General features: G+C 42.1%; 4 protein-coding genes across 4 annotated transcripts; 2 read left to right on the top strand and 2 right to left on the bottom strand.

The window, feature by feature from the left end:
• The first annotated feature begins 3,745 nt into the window (after window positions 1–3,745).
• LOC117146565 (homeotic protein ocelliless) lies at window positions 3,746–5,857 on the top strand. Its single transcript, XM_033312864.1, has 2 exons — window positions 3,746–4,371; window positions 4,910–5,857. The coding sequence occupies exons 1-2, from the start codon at window positions 4,165–4,167 to the stop codon at window positions 5,489–5,491; spliced, it is 789 nt and encodes a 262-aa protein (XP_033168755.1). The 5' UTR covers window positions 3,746–4,164; the 3' UTR covers window positions 5,492–5,857.
• A 16-nt stretch (window positions 5,858–5,873) lies between these two features.
• LOC117146563 (N-glycosylase/DNA lyase) lies at window positions 5,874–7,336 on the bottom strand. The gene is made up of 4 exons (XM_033312861.1): window positions 7,051–7,336; window positions 6,675–6,992; window positions 6,124–6,610; window positions 5,874–6,060 (listed from the first exon to the last, which is right to left on the bottom strand). The coding sequence occupies exons 1-4, from the start codon at window positions 7,188–7,190 to the stop codon at window positions 5,974–5,976; spliced, it is 1,032 nt and encodes a 343-aa protein (XP_033168752.1). The 5' UTR covers window positions 7,191–7,336; the 3' UTR covers window positions 5,874–5,973.
• A 290-nt stretch (window positions 7,337–7,626) lies between these two features.
• Window positions 7,627–9,042, top strand: LOC117146564 (palmitoyl-protein thioesterase 1). Its single transcript, XM_033312863.1, has 4 exons — window positions 7,627–8,223; window positions 8,375–8,524; window positions 8,581–8,707; window positions 8,769–9,042. Exons 1-4 carry the CDS (start codon window positions 7,679–7,681, stop codon window positions 8,889–8,891), a joined length of 945 nt encoding a protein of 314 aa, XP_033168754.1. The 5' UTR covers window positions 7,627–7,678; the 3' UTR covers window positions 8,892–9,042.
• Window positions 9,043–9,219: 177 nt separating this feature from the next.
• Window positions 9,220–10,688, bottom strand: LOC117146566 (carbonic anhydrase 2). Its single transcript, XM_033312865.1, has 4 exons — window positions 10,596–10,688; window positions 9,902–10,412; window positions 9,695–9,831; window positions 9,220–9,598 (listed from the first exon to the last, which is right to left on the bottom strand). The coding sequence occupies exons 2-4, from the start codon at window positions 10,374–10,376 to the stop codon at window positions 9,458–9,460; spliced, it is 753 nt and encodes a 250-aa protein (XP_033168756.1). The 5' UTR covers window positions 10,377–10,412; window positions 10,596–10,688; the 3' UTR covers window positions 9,220–9,457.
• Between the last annotated feature and the right edge of the window lie 4,616 nt (window positions 10,689–15,304).

The following is a 15,304-nucleotide window of genomic DNA, read 5'->3' as shown; positions in this document are numbered from 1 at the left end:
CACGGTGTGCTTTTGTGTGGCGCTGATTATAATTTTTGTGTAATTTTTGTTTTTTTTTTCACCCTTTCACTGTCTCTCTGGCGTACAAAAAATGTAATTAACTTAATGATTTTCATAAGCGAGTGCCAGGTGGGCCAAGGGGGGTGAGGTAATGGGCATGGCGAGTGGGAAGTGGGGAGTGGGGGTGTTGCACTCATTATTGGGGCAATTAAAATGATTACAAAATGCAACAGAGAGGCATGAAAAATATTAAATAAATAGCAGAGCCAGGAAAGGGGTCGGGGGGATTGAGATTACAGGACCTAGTTTTATGCGTAATGTACTTAGGGTACAAATGGAAATTCCATCTTTATATTTTGTTTACGTCCCTGCCTTTGTTATCCTTTTGGTTTCGCACCAGAACACTTTCCCCATCCTTTCCAACTTGCTTTGTCTTGTCCTGCTTTTTGTTTCGGCTTTTCCCCTCGTTTTTTTTCCTTTTTGTTTTTTTGTTTTGCTTTTTTCGCCAGCATTGACAAATCATAATTAAAAATTCCAATTAACTAGCGTCTTTGGCGGCGAAGAAACCAACTGAATAAAACCACCCAAAATCCTGTCGAAACCACCCACTAACATCATCATTTCTTTCACCGCAGGGAATTCTTCTTTATTGTAGAAAATTGTATTGTTTATGCTCGGTTTTAATATGGGTTTTCACGAGATGGGTGCTCAAGTTTCGGTTATGCCAACCATTTGCATCTGGATTTCAAAGTTTAGGTTAGCAAGGAAACTATATAATTATGTATACAACTTAATTATTAAAACATAGCCTAGATTAGTGCAGACTTTGAAGTAAAATAGTGGCACAATCCTAATAATATTCAAATAATAATCGTTGTGTAGAACTTTTAAATAGAACCAAAATAACAATTGTGAACGATCATCATAACTAGTATAAAGCATATCCTATTAATACAACAGATACAATTCAGAAATTACCATTACTATTATATATATTTATAGCAAAAGTCTTTTCAGGCAAAACTCGGCTTAAAAAGTGTTGCCTACTTATGAGCGCACGCCGAGCAGAAGCCATTTTGTTTCTGTTTTGGCGGCATATTAAATCAAAAAGCGGTAAATAAATGGCTGCACAAGTGGGGAGGGGGATGGAGAGAGGGAGGCGGCAGTGAGACAACAAGCAGCGGAAGAGAAGGAGCGCGCTAAAATAAATAATTAACAACGGCAGCAAAAGGCGAGAGCGAGAGGCAAAACAACAATGGAGAGCGCTCGCTCGCTTACTCACATACACACACACACACGCATGCAGAGTGAAAGACCAATCAGCGCGACAAAACAATGGACACAGACACAGGGAAACGGAGAGTAAGAGAGCGGAAAAAGTGGGTGGGAAAACTCCTCGCTCAGGTGGAAAGCGCGTTGCCTAATGAATTCCAACAAGAGCAGCAAAGGGAAAACGGAAATGGGAAACAACAACGAGCGCATAACAGCCCAGCATCAAATTACAAAATTAAAAATGGTGCTGAGGGAATGCAACGAAGAAGGGAGAAGGGCAAATGTGGAGAAAAGGAGAGAAAGTGGGTAAACGGAAATGTAAGCACGACAGTTAAGAAGCCTCATAAACTAAGTAAAACTAACAGGTACAAAAATGAAACTACTAAGTTTCATAATTAAAATATGAACTTACTAAACTTAAGAGAAATATTCAAAAGATATTCGAAACTGGCACAGTTTTAAATCGGTTTTTTTTTTTTTGATTACATGAGAACTGATAAGCTTATTAAGCAACTAATATTATTTTATATTTATATAAAATATATTACAATTAGTCTATAAATATTTTCTGTAGATTTTAGCTTTCCTGCTGTTATTCCTTATAAGTTATTTAACAATTGTCAATTATTGATCAAAAAGATAGTTTAAATTACATAAGATAGTTTTTTGGTGTTTAGATAAATTCATGCTCTTGGAAAACTTTTCGGTACTACTTTTTGTAATTACCCAAAACGCCAGTAAAAAAAACGAACTGAAAATTATAAACACAGATGAAAACAATGAAACGTTTCTGTGATAATTTCGCGTAATTTGAATGAGCCTGTCAACGTCGAGCTGTCACTTGTTTTCAGCTCGTTATCCTCGATATCCTGGTCAACCCTCGCACACACACACACACACATGCACACTGGGATTTGAGCACCAACACATGGACATCTGGTCTCGCTTATGATTGGCCTGTGTGCAAAAGGAAGCAAATGAAATAAAAGGCGGCACACAAAAGCGGTGGCAGGTGGCGAGGAGAGGGTGGTGGGCGGTGGAGTGCCACGCCTATTCTTCATAAATAATAAATAAATATAATTTCCAGCGCAAGCGCAGCGCAAAAAAATAAAAGCGAAACAAAAACATAGCACAATGTAAGGCAAATGAGAAAATTACATCCCTTCATTTGTTTAACACACACACACACACTGACACAGGAGAGGGGGGTTTCGAGAAGAAGAAGAGACAGTCATTGTTTCCCCTCTCCATCCAACCACCAGCACTTTACCACTCCCCCCGTCATCATCATCCTCATCAGCTGTGGTGGCAACCTCATTTTCTTATGCGCCCTTTGTGCTCTTCCCTCCTTCCCACCACACCATCTCGTCCTTCACCCCCTCCCCCTCTGCATGTGTGTGTGTGTGTGTGCGGGGTGTTGCCTTATTGTCATTGTCCTTCTGCCGAAGTCGGCGTCGCTGCCTACGCCGCAGCCGGCAGCATTAAGTGATTTGAATTTTATTATTTACAGGTATATTTTCATATACGAAACAATACAGTCGAAGGCGGCACAGTGGGGCAAAATGAGAATAAATAAAAATTTTAAAGTATGATTGGCAATACCAAATGACTTACGAATTATATTAGAAAGTGTTAAACTTGAGGCGAGCAATAACAAAAAGGTTATAAAACACTTAAACTAAAAAAAAAAATGTTTAAGAATTTTTATTATGGTTCTGATGATTAGAAAAGTAAATTCAGATTGTATATTATTATCATTGTTATTATTTCTATTTCTTTTTTATAAACAATAGTACTATGCTTTTTGCTTAGTATCGCCATTTCGATAATGCAAATTTAAAGCTTGAAAACTGTTGTATTTTTAATATGTGTTTTTTTGGTAGCTCCTTAAGACTTTCAGCCCACTGTGCGCAAAACAACAACGCTTATGACGTTTTTGTGCTTGTGCCGTAATTTAACGAAGTCAAAACGAGAAGACAATAACAACAACATCCAGGGAGAAAGGAGAGCCGCGGGAGAAAGCTTTAGCTGCAACAAATGAGAGAGCGAGATTAACAATCGGAGGCTGCGCAGCGTGGCCAAGGAAAGAGGGAGATGGCAACAGCCAGAGATAGAAAGAGACGGAAAAACAACAGAGCAGGACAAAAGTAATTTTAAAAATGCAATTAAAACATGTTAATAACAAATACAAAAACAAAATCACAAATAAACGCCTTTAAAAATGGAATGCCCATTTTTTAAAATAAATCTAAATTTTAAACTCCTGCTAAGGCAACAAGTAAGCTTTAAAAAAATGCAATTAGCTGCATTTTAACTGTGTGTGTGAGTCTCTTAATTATAAAGCGAGTCGCAGGCGCACCCTCAAAACACATACTACCAGACAAACACGTACATACATATTAGCCCGAGTCCTTTGGCAACTGCATAAAAGCCGCAGGATGCTGCCTGCAATTCCACAGTCGCTGGCCAAACGCTCAGCGAAAAGCAACGAAATCAAGCTTTGCTAGTATTGCCAACTATTATTTTTTTTTGAAGTGGCGCCAACTGTTGGCGATTTAGAAATCAAATGTTAAAACACATTTTTTGTTTCGTGTGCCATGAGTGAAAAAATATGAAAAACCACAATCAATAACCTAAACAAAAAGGAAAACGTGATGAGATAATATAATAATCTAGCAACACAATATTCAAAACTAAAAAAGTGTTCAGTAATTAGCATATAATGCCATTATCCATTATAGTCGTGACATACGATAGTTTTATTTTTGTGCAAATGTCACTGGAAATGTCATATTAAGCATACGAAAAACTAGAAAATTCACAAAACAGTCCACTCGAGCAGCTTAAGTGTACAATTAATAAGCATTCGAGTAACCGAAACATTGAACACTAATGGCAGGTCCTTTTATATCGCCGCTGCCCGGCGATCTGCTCACGGAGTATATGTTTGGCCGTAGGCGACAGCGCCGGAACCGGACGACCTTCACGCCACAGCAGCTGCAGGAGCTGGAGGCACTCTTCCAGAAGACCCACTATCCCGACGTCTTCCTGCGCGAGGAGGTGGCCCTGAGGATCAGCCTCAGCGAGGCACGCGTCCAGGTGAATTCCCCCTAGAGACCAGGCAAAGTATCCACCCAGTTGATCCGCGGACCTGATTTGAAATCCTTTATAGAATTATAGAAACAGTTTTAGGAACTTACTCTTTTGGGAGTTTAGGAGGTAGCTGGGGTCTTATTTATATGTACAGTACTTCTTCTTACATTTAAGGGCTTAGAAATAATTAGTACACGTTTCTAACATTTCATTTAATTCAATTTCGCTTTTATTGTTTAATATATAATTTAATGAAATAAAAAAAGTGCAGATATACCAAATCTGCAATGTGCAATATGTACAACAAATACAAGGAAATGGAAGTGAGTTTGATTAACTTTTTTTTAATTTATTAACAAAAATATCCGCTTTGGAAAAAGTTTATTTTCTATTAGCTTTACTTGGTCTTTTGGTTTATAATCTCACAAAATCTTGCAAATATTTCAAAAATATTATAAGAAAATGCATCTAGATCTTCGTTTTTAGATCCCACAACAACAAAAAAACCAAATCTATTTGGAGTAAATTACCTTTTGAATTGCAGGTGTGGTTCCAGAATCGCCGGGCCAAGTGGCGCAAGCAGGCACGACTGCAGCTGCTCCAGGACGCCTGGCGGATGCGCTGCCTCAGCCTGGGCACGCCTCCCGTCATGGGCGGCGGAGCAGTGCAGGGGGGATCCGGCAACGGGGCTACGGCTCGACCGCCCAGCCAGACGCCGGAGAACTTCTCTTCCGCCAGCAAGGATTCGGAGCTGGCGGAGGTGAGCAATGGACCCAGTTCGGGGAACTTCACCATGATGCACCCGGCATTCCAGCAGCAGCATCAGCAACAACAGCACCAGGGACACCAGCAGGCCACGGATCAGGATAAGCTATCGAAGACCTATACAGAACTAAAGCTCTATAAGGCGCCGTCGCACGGCATGGAACTGGGCGGAATGGCCGCCCTATCCGGACACTCCGACGAGGGTTCCGATGGATCCGATTCCGAGGAGATCGATCTCACCTCCGGCGCCTGTATCGATTTCTCCCAGAGCAGCAAGCTCCAGCAGCAGCAGCAGCAGCAACAACAACAACAGGGCACTCAGGGGGCCGCGGGATCAGCGGAGGCGAATGGAGGCCTGTAGACGAGGACTTTTATCAAGATACGGACAGATATAAAGATGCGGACACGGCTACGAATGCGGACACAGATACTGAAACTCTCACTTGTACAGTGCTCACTCCCTTTGATCTGATATTTCTTGAAGACTCCTATAAAAGACTCGAACTCGAACCACTTCAGAAGCATCTCCTAGACATCAGTATGCATATCTAGAAGTGATTTTCTTTAGTGAAGGTTTTCTAAAATGGACACAAGACATTTTTAATATCCTAAATTTCAAATTCGAGCGCAATCTGTACACATAAATATGGCGATGTATATACGTAACGGACATTTAATGTGCACTTTATTTAATCAATTACATCTGTTTAGCAATAAAAAAAAAGAAACCCAGTATCAACTTATTTGTCTGTTCATATCCACACTATATACATTTCTATTCTATTTTAATATTCGAATATTACAAGAAGTAGGAATAAGCTTTTTTGAATCTTATACCTAAGATCACTTTTTAGGTTTTTTATTGGACTTTTTCTTACAATCAACTGTGGAAGTATTTTGAAATTGACCCAAATCGGCAGAAAAGAGAATCTGAAATAATGATATTTATTATAAGAAACACACAGACACAATTACAAATTTCAATGTACTTACAGCTTGAGCCCAACCGGCATACTTTCCATGTAGCTTTTGAAAATGATTCGAAACCTCTTCGTAAATCTTCTTGGTTACGTTCTTCTGGCCGGTTAGATGTGGCAGGTAGTAATTCTGAGCAATTCTGTAAATATGAATGTCGACGGGCACGGACTCCAAGTGACCCAATGACATAAGGCAGATGCAATCGGCCACTTTGTATCCGATTCCGGGTAGCAGTGTCAGCTCTTCGCGAGCCTTTTCGAACGGCATGCTCTTGAGACTTATGAACCAGTTTTGTCCCCCCTTTTTCTGGATCTCTTGCAGCGTTTGTGCTATGAACTTGGCCCGATAGCCGAACTTGGCAGCCCTTAGTTGGGCATTAAGATCTTCGCATGGGATGTCGTGGAATCTATTTATCGTGGGAAATGTATACGCATCGGCACCATTGAAGTGACCAATCTTGGTGCCAAATGTAGCGCAAAACCATTCGATCATAGATGATATGCTAACAAGAAAGACATTTACTGAATTAAATGATGGGATTCGCATTTGATTGAACCACCACCTACCGCTTGATGTTATTGTTCTGACTGCAAAGGAAGCTAAATATGTTCTCGAACGGCTCCTGAGCAAGGACTCGCACAGGCTTACTCAAGAACTTCACAAAGTTATCATCTTTGTTTAACCAATCTTTTTGGTTGAGCTTTAGGTCGAAATCCATCCGTAGGTAGTCAGATATCAAGGAAGAATAGTCCTTCGTGGCCAAAGGACTGCTGGTTCCGTATGCCTCGTAAGTTATGGAGGATTCTTCTTGCTGGAGCACCCAGTAGGTGTTATACACCACTCCGACATATTTCGTTCTATTACCATCGCATATGGACCGCCATCTGGCAAGTAAAGATGTTTTGAGTACACATGTTCATTATTAGTATGGGTAGCGCTTACCGGAAACTTTGTCCTCCAAGCAAAGTTCTTTCCAAATCGCATTCTTCGAGGGATAAGCCTATGACTCCCCGATCTTGTAAGACAGCCTTCATGATTGAAAAAAGGCGCTTTTTATGGAAACCTAAGTTATGTGCCAGCATCCGGTTTTATAAACAACTTAAGCCGTGTTTTGGCATACTTAACAATAGTACTTTGTCATGTTAAATAGTAAACCACATTAAACGCGTTTAAATCGAAAGAAACAAACGCGCTGAATAAAATGTGTTATTGCTATCAGCTGTTTAGCATTTGTTTACCATTCGCCAGTGTTGGAAAATGTAACATTTTTGTTCACATGTGCATAATAAAGTACCAAAAAAGGCAGCAATCGATTGACAAGGGCTTCGAAAAATGCACTTAATTGAACAGTTATATAGTCGAGCCTATAGCCTTGAAAGGAAAAATAGTTGTAGTATCTAGTATTTTCCATTTTGCGTTAAAGTACACAGTACGCAATTACCCTTAGGTACAAATAAGTCCAGGTACAGTACATGGAATATCCCGATTATATTATCGAACCATTATCGATTAAGTTACCGATAGTCATTGATAACAGACTAATTTGATTTGTAAACATTGCACTTAAACAATGATTTCTGTCAGCTTTTCTCGTTGTTCATGCATTTTATATTTTCTGCTCCTGATCGTGGCCTTCGTGCTTGGCTACATATGGTGGAGCCCGACGAAAGGAGGAACCAATCCGGACGTCCTGCCGGTCGTTCTGTGGCACGGAATGGGCGATACCTGCTGCGTGCCGTTCAGCCTGGGTGGCATTATGAGCCTGATCGTGGAGCAGACAAAGGGCGGCTATGTGCGATCCCTGGAGATCGGCGGCAATGTTGTGATGGACTGGGAGAGCGGCTTTTTCATACATCCCAACGAACAGGTGGATTACGTTTGCAAGCAACTACTGCAGGATGAGCGCCTGGCCAAGGGATACCACGCCATCGGATTCTCGCAGGGCGGCCAGTTTCTGCGCGCGGTGGCCGAACGTTGCCCGAATCCGCCAATGAGGAACCTCATCACCCTCGGTGGACAGCACCAAGGCATCTTCGGGCTGCCCATGTGCCCTACCCTAACCGAAGCGTCCTGTGATTACATCACCAGGCTACTTGACAATGCCGCCTACGCACCGTGAGTCTATTTGTGGTCCCAGATAATGGATATGGAATCTTAATATAATATAATTCCTGGAATTTACATGCTTATTATTCCAACACCACCATGTCGCTATCCTTGTCGTATCCGCGTTAATCTCTCCCTCTTCTCTCTTGCATAAACCCAGTGAAGTGCAGAGATCTTTGGTTCAGGCCACCTACTGGCACGATCCGATCATGGAGAACAAATACCGCCTGGGCAGCACATTTCTCTCGGACATTAACAATGAGCTCTTCATCAACGAGTTCTACATTGAGAACCTGCACAAGCTTAAGAAGTAAGTGCGTATTATACTTATAAATGCATCAAATAATATTAACCTCTGCTTTCCAGATTTGTGATGGTGCAGTTCCTAAACGACACGATTGTCCAGCCCAAGGAGTCCCAGTGGTTTCAATACTACACCACTGGGCAGAACAAAGTCATCCAGCCCTTTGCTGAGAGCAAAGTCTACAAGGATGTACGTATGCAAATCTATCACCCAACGTTCTAATATTAAATGTACATTTTTTTTTCTAAAGTTGGGACTGGACAAGATGCATCGACAAGGAAAGCTTGTCTTTCTCGGCGTCGAAGGTGATCACTTGGCCATATCCAAGGCCTGGTTTATCAAGAACATAGTGCCTCTTCTACTCGAAAAATAGGATGGTCTCGAACAAGAACGTATTGTGACAAAAATGTAGCTTTAACCCGTAATCTAGATTGGTTTAATCCATACATAATGAATAATGACTTTTTGATACTTTTATACATGTTTAATTAGATGTTTAATAAATTCAGTTTGGACATACAAAATGTGTTGGTTTCCTGTTCTTGTTTTCCTCTTTTCTCGCTTTCACTGTTTATCTTAATAACTTAAACGTTAGGATTACGTCTCTTGTAGATGTCTTAAGTAGTTGTGCCCGATATTTCTCTGAAATATTCAATGCAAGGCAACCGCGTGCTCCGACTAAAATTCCATACACGTAACCGTATCGTAAATACTCCGTATATATATATGTATGTTTTGTTAGGTATATAACGCTATGTACATGAGGCAAATAACAAAAGCAGCTTACAGACAACCATAGACAGATAAATGTTTACACATAGCAATAGTTTAGATAGGCGATCGGGCGGAGGAAATTGCGCGGAAGGTTGGAAAAGGAAAGTCAGCGGGAGCGGGAATCGTAGATTATCGAGAGAGTAGCCAAGTCATATGGCAAGCACATTATAACTTGGATTTTGGATTGGTGTTGCGCGCAAAGAAGATTTCCGGATCCTTGTGCGGACGCTGGATCTCGCGATAATTGTTGACTATCTTTTTGGACTCATCTTTGGGACACGATTGCAAATTGCGAAACACCTGAACCTGCAAATCAAAAAAGGTCTCTCAAATTTAGTGTTCCAAATGAAAGAGATTGATCCTACGAATTCGGGGATCATCTTGATATGGAAACACACGCACCTGGCCGCGCGACACGTAGATGGGGGTGCGGTATATGATCCAGGTGACACTTTCAAAGTACGGCGCCGTTGTCAGCGATCCCTTGTACGTGTAATAATGTTTGCTCAGCTCCTGCAGTCCAATCCACGATAGGCAATCTAAAAAAGCAGAGCAAGTTAATAGATAAGTCATTTTTAAAGCCATACTCGGTGCAAATTGCACACGCACCGGAATCCAGCGATGCACTCGTGTGGATCTTCTGAACGATGCGGATGCCCTCGGTGATCTTCTTGAACTCGGGACAGTCCTTCTCGCCGCAGGCCTGAATAAAGAATGCGACGACGGCCAGGCCATCGGGCTTGTTCTTGGCCTCCGTGAAGTCCTTGTACTTCGAGTTGTAGTGGACGGCATGGGCCTCCATTGAGTACTTCATGCCCTCCAGCGTATGCTCGCAGCCGGACTCATCGCAGTCCGACCAGTGGAAGTGCAGCTGCTCGAACACGTACATGTCCTGCTCCAGGGCACCGCCGATTATGTATGGCTGTTGCTTTCGCTTGCTGAAAGTGACCATTGCGGAGGTGCCTGTGTTCTGTACCCGGGCCACGCCCACCGGCTCCCAGTGGCCATGGTACTCCAGTGGATCCACATCGTCGATGTGCTCGATGGCACGGTTGCTGATCTCAATTGGGGATTGTACGGGCATTGCGCTCTCCCAGATTCCTCCTCGAATTAAATTATGCTAAAAGCAGAAGCAAACAAAAGAAATTAGAATTCTCAAAATATTTCATAATTAAACTGATCAAAGACAGTGAATTCAAAGCTCATTCATAACATAAGAATAGACGAGCCCACGGTCAATGTATAAGAACCAAGTGCTTCTCAGATCTCAGATCTCATATCCCAGTGCCTGCCGCATATGCACCTTTTTTCCAGTTTTGATCTCCTAATCCTAGCTCCTAGCACCGATTCCTAGCACCCAATCCGCACTGGCTACTCCTCCTCCGACGACTCCCTATGTGATGTGCGCTGCGTTCAGGTATTTCTTCTTCCGGAGCTTGTACACACGCCCGCGATCGTCGGCGCTGGCGTCCAAATGCTCGGCTGGTGACAGCAGCGCGGCTCGCGGCGGCGGTGGCGATGTCGACGTCGTGGTGGCGACTGCTCCGCTGGGCGCTCGCGTCTCGGAAAAGTTCTCTATGCCGGCGCCTCCAACGACCGACGCCTGCTCCTCCTCTTCAGATCCACGGATTGGTTAAGCCCGCTTGGAAATGCACCTGCAAGAGGTAGATAAATCGAGTTAATAATGTTCTTGAGCATTTCGCCATCTATAAGCCGGATATATCCAGCAGTATCGAGTGTGTAAAAGCGGTAATTTCCTGTATCCAGAGGGAAACAAGAGTCGGCCTTTCACGGCCACGGGAATCAATTAAATGTTTAGCGATTCGCGTGCTGGTGATCCGCCCTTCGCCTGCCCCCTCCCCTCACCTTCCCCTTCCCCAAGAAAATACGATACTCCGCGGCCAATGCATTTCCCACCGCCACTCCCATCCATCCACCCATCCATCCGCCTTTGATTAGCCATTTGTGTAATTAAAGTGCGTCGAAGGACTGAACAAATGTCTCCATTCCAATGGTGGAGCACCGCCTCTTTTGGCCACTGCTTAAATATTCTGGCGACCAGAGTTCCAACCACAAAGTTGTCATCTTGTTTGCACAATTTCCAATTGCCTCGTTATAAAGTAATTTTCATCTATTGATTTTCACTTTATTTGCACTTTCAATAAGGCACAATTGTGGCGGGCTTTCAACTGGGAAACGTTGCCGCAATTAAATATTGATTGGCAGCGAAATTCTTGCAATTGACGCAATAATGGAGTGCGAAGGATATGCACAAAAACCGAGGGCCAATTATGGGTCTATTAATCTATAAAATCGATAAAGGGTTTGAAAATTCCAAAGATCCCAGTAAAAGTGATTTGCAATCAAGAAAATACGCGGATTACACATTTTGATGATCTATTAACTAATCTAATCTAATTCATCGATAATGACTCGTTTATTAAGATGTCATTAAGATATGCAGTGCATACGCCACAAAGGCTTTATTTTTCTGGCTTTCAACAATTCAAACTCACTGCGATTATTCGATTTTAATATAACAGCGACACGAGTGTGCCATATACCAAATTAGTTAGCTATCGATTTATGGCAACAGCTTAGGGCCCAGATTAACGCGACTAGAGTTAAATATTTGGCAGCCATAAACCGAAATATGATTTTAATTGGCAGCTTTATAATCCGCCAGCCGACGCACTCAGCGATATAGAAACTAGAGCCACAGTTCCAGACATACGACTTATACGACATACAGGTGCAAGTGTCAATAAGTCGATCGGCAGACGAGGAGCGAGCAGCGAGGAGCGAGGAGCGAGGAGCGAGTAGCTTATCGCCGGGCGATAGCAACTCGAGCTATGTACATACATATGTATGTACATATTTACGACAGACATAATGGGGCGACTGGAATTAACGATCGGCGGGCGATGGCAACGAAAGCATTATTTGCAGATAACTCCGACTCGACTCCCAATCCGTTCCAAGACGATCCGCGACCCCGATTCGATTCGATTGGTCTCGATACCGATTCATACTCGTCAGTTTGATGGTCACCGGAGACTTCGAGAACGGATTGACTCAGCCAAATGTTGAGTTTGCACTGGTCGTTGGCCTAGCCAGCACTTTGGACGTGCTGGCATTATAAATAGATCGAATAGCTTATCTGATATCTGATTATTGAACTTAACACTTTGCTTCCGACGTCACTGATACTCGTACATATGTGTATGGTACATGGCTGAGTATATGGAACTCGATCGCTCCTCTTCACGTGATTCTTGATTCCAATTAAGGAATTTCGACTCTATCTTATCTGGCATTTATACCCAGGTTTCGCTCATCAGATGATTTAGTGCTCTTAGTTAACTACATTTTTTCGGATATTAATTCGGCTGTTAATTCTTCGTTATTAAACGCAATCCTTCTCTCACTTGACTTTCAGTTTTGTGTATTTTTTCTCGACTTTATAGCGTATGCACCCACACCAACTAATGGGAGCAACTTGCTCTTTCCAGTTCTCACTGGCCTTTCTGTGCGAAACATGAGAGCACCTGATGCTTTTGGCCTTATCTTATCCAAGATATATATATGATGTTTTCGTACTTCTCTGACATCCATTTTCCATTTATCTTGTATTTATTTGATACCCCAGACGCACAGTGCCTGCTAATAATCTCCCCACTACTCTTTCCGAATCCTGATTTAAACTTCTTTTCTGGTTTGTGCTGCTTTTCTAACTTAAACGTGTTCCCAGATTAGATCCTCGTTTCCCTACACTGGCACTGGAATGCTTACATGTCCGTTATCTCGCTTCACTTTTTTACTATCTGCATAAAATTACACAACTAATGATGGGTAAACACAAAGGGGGGAATCGTATTTATAGACCGGTCGCCGCTATTTGAGTTATCATTATGATAGAATTTGCATAGAGTGGATTTTTTTTATACTTTCGGCTATTGATAAGGTGGCAGGCGGCTGGGATTCGATGGGTGGAAAATTAACGGAGCCGAATTCAAGTGCCGGATTGATTCAAGTGCCTGCAACGCGTCACCGGTGGCCTTGGAGGCGGGGCTGCGATCTGGGCGCGGGATTAGGGGCGTGGCCGGAGTTAGGCGGTTTCGCCCAGATAAAAAATAAACGCAACATGACAATCAGTCATGTTTCCACTATCAACTGACTTTTGATTTCCGATACGAATCGGGAGCACTGTCAAATTCCATTTCCGTGCAAAAGGCTAGGTTATAATAATAATTCTTATTCGAATGTCTTGGGTTAGAACTTGATAATGATATTGTGTCATAAATGAAATGAAAACTACTGTCATCGGTACAGTCTTGAATCATACTAAAAACTGGCATAAAAAATTCCATCTTTCGTCACACAATTTGAATCACTATCCTTTTATATTTCTGTATTTTACAATGCAACCATTATGGGCATTTAAGGGTTCAAAGTTCATTGATAAGCGAGTTGCACAAGTTTTTTGCACTTAAACATTTCGAATATACCTATTTCGTTTGCAGTGTAAGTGGATCCCCTATCGAGATGATGTCGAACCGAAAACGTCAGCAGTTTCACTTAGTTGATATCGGTATCGAATCGCAGCTTATCGCACCAGACGAGGGACTTGCTCCCCCGGATGGGATCGACTCCAATCGAATCGGATCGGATCGGAATGGATCGGATTCATGTCTCTGGGGTGGGCGTGTGGAATCAGCGAATTTGATGCGTTCGCAAGTGGCCGTGAAATGGGCATGTAGCTCTGTACATACGTACATATGCATGCTTGTATTGTTCGTATGGCAGTATGTACATATGTATGTACATAAGCCGGTCGGAGCGAAATACTCCGCAATAAATAAGTGTGCTTAAGTAATTGCATTGACCGATGGCCCCATTGAGCAAATAAGTCAACAAAACACAGAACTACTCGACGAAATGCTGTCAATACAGTAGCACGTTTTGGCGAAAGATGAACCATGAAATTATTTCAGGTTGTGTTAATTGAGATGAGCTTTTCATTTGAGGCCATATTTCGATACCATATATTCTTTTTTAGAGTGCCATAGACCGGAACAGGAGTTCCAATAGCGAGTGTGAGCTACAGTTACATTCGCAGCCTTATATGACCTCATCCACCCAGCAAATCCAATGCGTTATCCAACTGGCATTTCATATGGGCAAGTCAACGTTGGCGAGGCGACAGAAGGAGCAACAGGAGCCAGCTATCGACCAAATAACACGTGTCCTAACGACTCAAAGCACCCGATAGTCGAAGGTGGGGTAATACTAGGTCGGGAAAGGTAGTACTTGTACTTAAGTACACATGTATGCGTATCTTTGGGTTTAATTAAATGTGGAGCGTTCTATTTTTATGCGACAAATATCAATTTGCAATTGGGTGACATGCAGTCGAATAAAATGTAAACACAAAAACATATATAGTAGTATATATAGTATAGTAAATATTCGTTATGTACAAGATTAATGTTAGGCTTTGAGGAAGAGTTCATATAATCAAAGGATCTAAAGGATACCCTTTATTTTTGATTAATATCATTTTTTGTTTACATCCACGCATGTTTCGCATGCCCAACAGATGGCGCTATCTTGCCAATCTATGCTCCCTATTCTTTTCTATTTTCATTCTTAGTGTCGCTTGTCACGCAACATTCATTCACTCCATGTACCCTGTAATTACAGGGTATTTCAAGTTTAGCCTCAATCAGCTGTTTTTCTGATTGGTCTTTTTGCAATGGCATGGAAGCAGGAAAAGAAACAGAAACCGCAAGAGAAGCGGAAAAAAGTGAAGCAAATCAATAATATACAATATTTTTGTTTTTGCTCCAAGTGCAGGGTCACAGTTGACCTTCACATGGATGTTGTGGTGGAGCGAGAGGGGCGGCAGAAGTGTGAAATTCACGTGGACATTAATTTATTGCTGGTGGGAGGGAGAGGGGTTGTAAAATTATGATTAACTGCGGGAGCAAAGACAATATGTGTAATACAGCC

This window comes from Drosophila mauritiana, chromosome X (assembly GCF_004382145.1).
Source record: "Drosophila mauritiana strain mau12 chromosome X, ASM438214v1, whole genome shotgun sequence".
Taxonomy (NCBI): domain Eukaryota; kingdom Metazoa; phylum Arthropoda; class Insecta; order Diptera; family Drosophilidae; genus Drosophila; species Drosophila mauritiana.
This window is presented reverse-complemented; position numbering and strand designations above follow the sequence as displayed.

Excerpts from the sequence above, each read along its gene's own strand:
- LOC117146565 (XM_033312864.1), top strand. The coding sequence starts at position 4,165 with ATGGCAGGTCCTTTTATATCGCCGCTGCCCGGCGATCTGCTCACGGAG. Across the intron at positions 4,372-4,909 it reads TCAGCGAGGCACGCGTCCAG|GTGTGGTTCCAGAATCGCCG; the intron begins GTGAATTCCCCC and ends TTTGAATTGCAG.
- LOC117146563 (XM_033312861.1), bottom strand. The coding sequence starts at position 7,190 with ATGCTGGCACATAACTTAGGTTTCCATAAAAAGCGCCTTTTTTCAATC. Across the intron at positions 6,611-6,674 it reads CAGAACAATAACATCAAGCG|CATATCATCTATGATCGAAT; the intron begins GTAGGTGGTGGT and ends CTTTCTTGTTAG. Across the intron at positions 6,061-6,123 it reads ATGCCGGTTGGGCTCAAGCT|ATTCTCTTTTCTGCCGATTT; the intron begins GTAAGTACATTG and ends TCATTATTTCAG.
- LOC117146564 (XM_033312863.1), top strand. The coding sequence starts at position 7,679 with ATGATTTCTGTCAGCTTTTCTCGTTGTTCATGCATTTTATATTTTCTG. Across the intron at positions 8,224-8,374 it reads GACAATGCCGCCTACGCACC|TGAAGTGCAGAGATCTTTGG; the intron begins GTGAGTCTATTT and ends GCATAAACCCAG. Across the intron at positions 8,708-8,768 it reads AGAGCAAAGTCTACAAGGAT|TTGGGACTGGACAAGATGCA; the intron begins GTACGTATGCAA and ends TTTTTTCTAAAG.
- LOC117146566 (XM_033312865.1), bottom strand. The coding sequence starts at position 10,376 with ATGCCCGTACAATCCCCAATTGAGATCAGCAACCGTGCCATCGAGCAC. Across the intron at positions 9,832-9,901 it reads GAGTGCATCGCTGGATTCCG|ATTGCCTATCGTGGATTGGA; the intron begins GTGCGTGTGCAA and ends CTGCTTTTTTAG. Across the intron at positions 9,599-9,694 it reads TCTACGTGTCGCGCGGCCAG|GTTCAGGTGTTTCGCAATTT; the intron begins GTGCGTGTGTTT and ends TTTGATTTGCAG.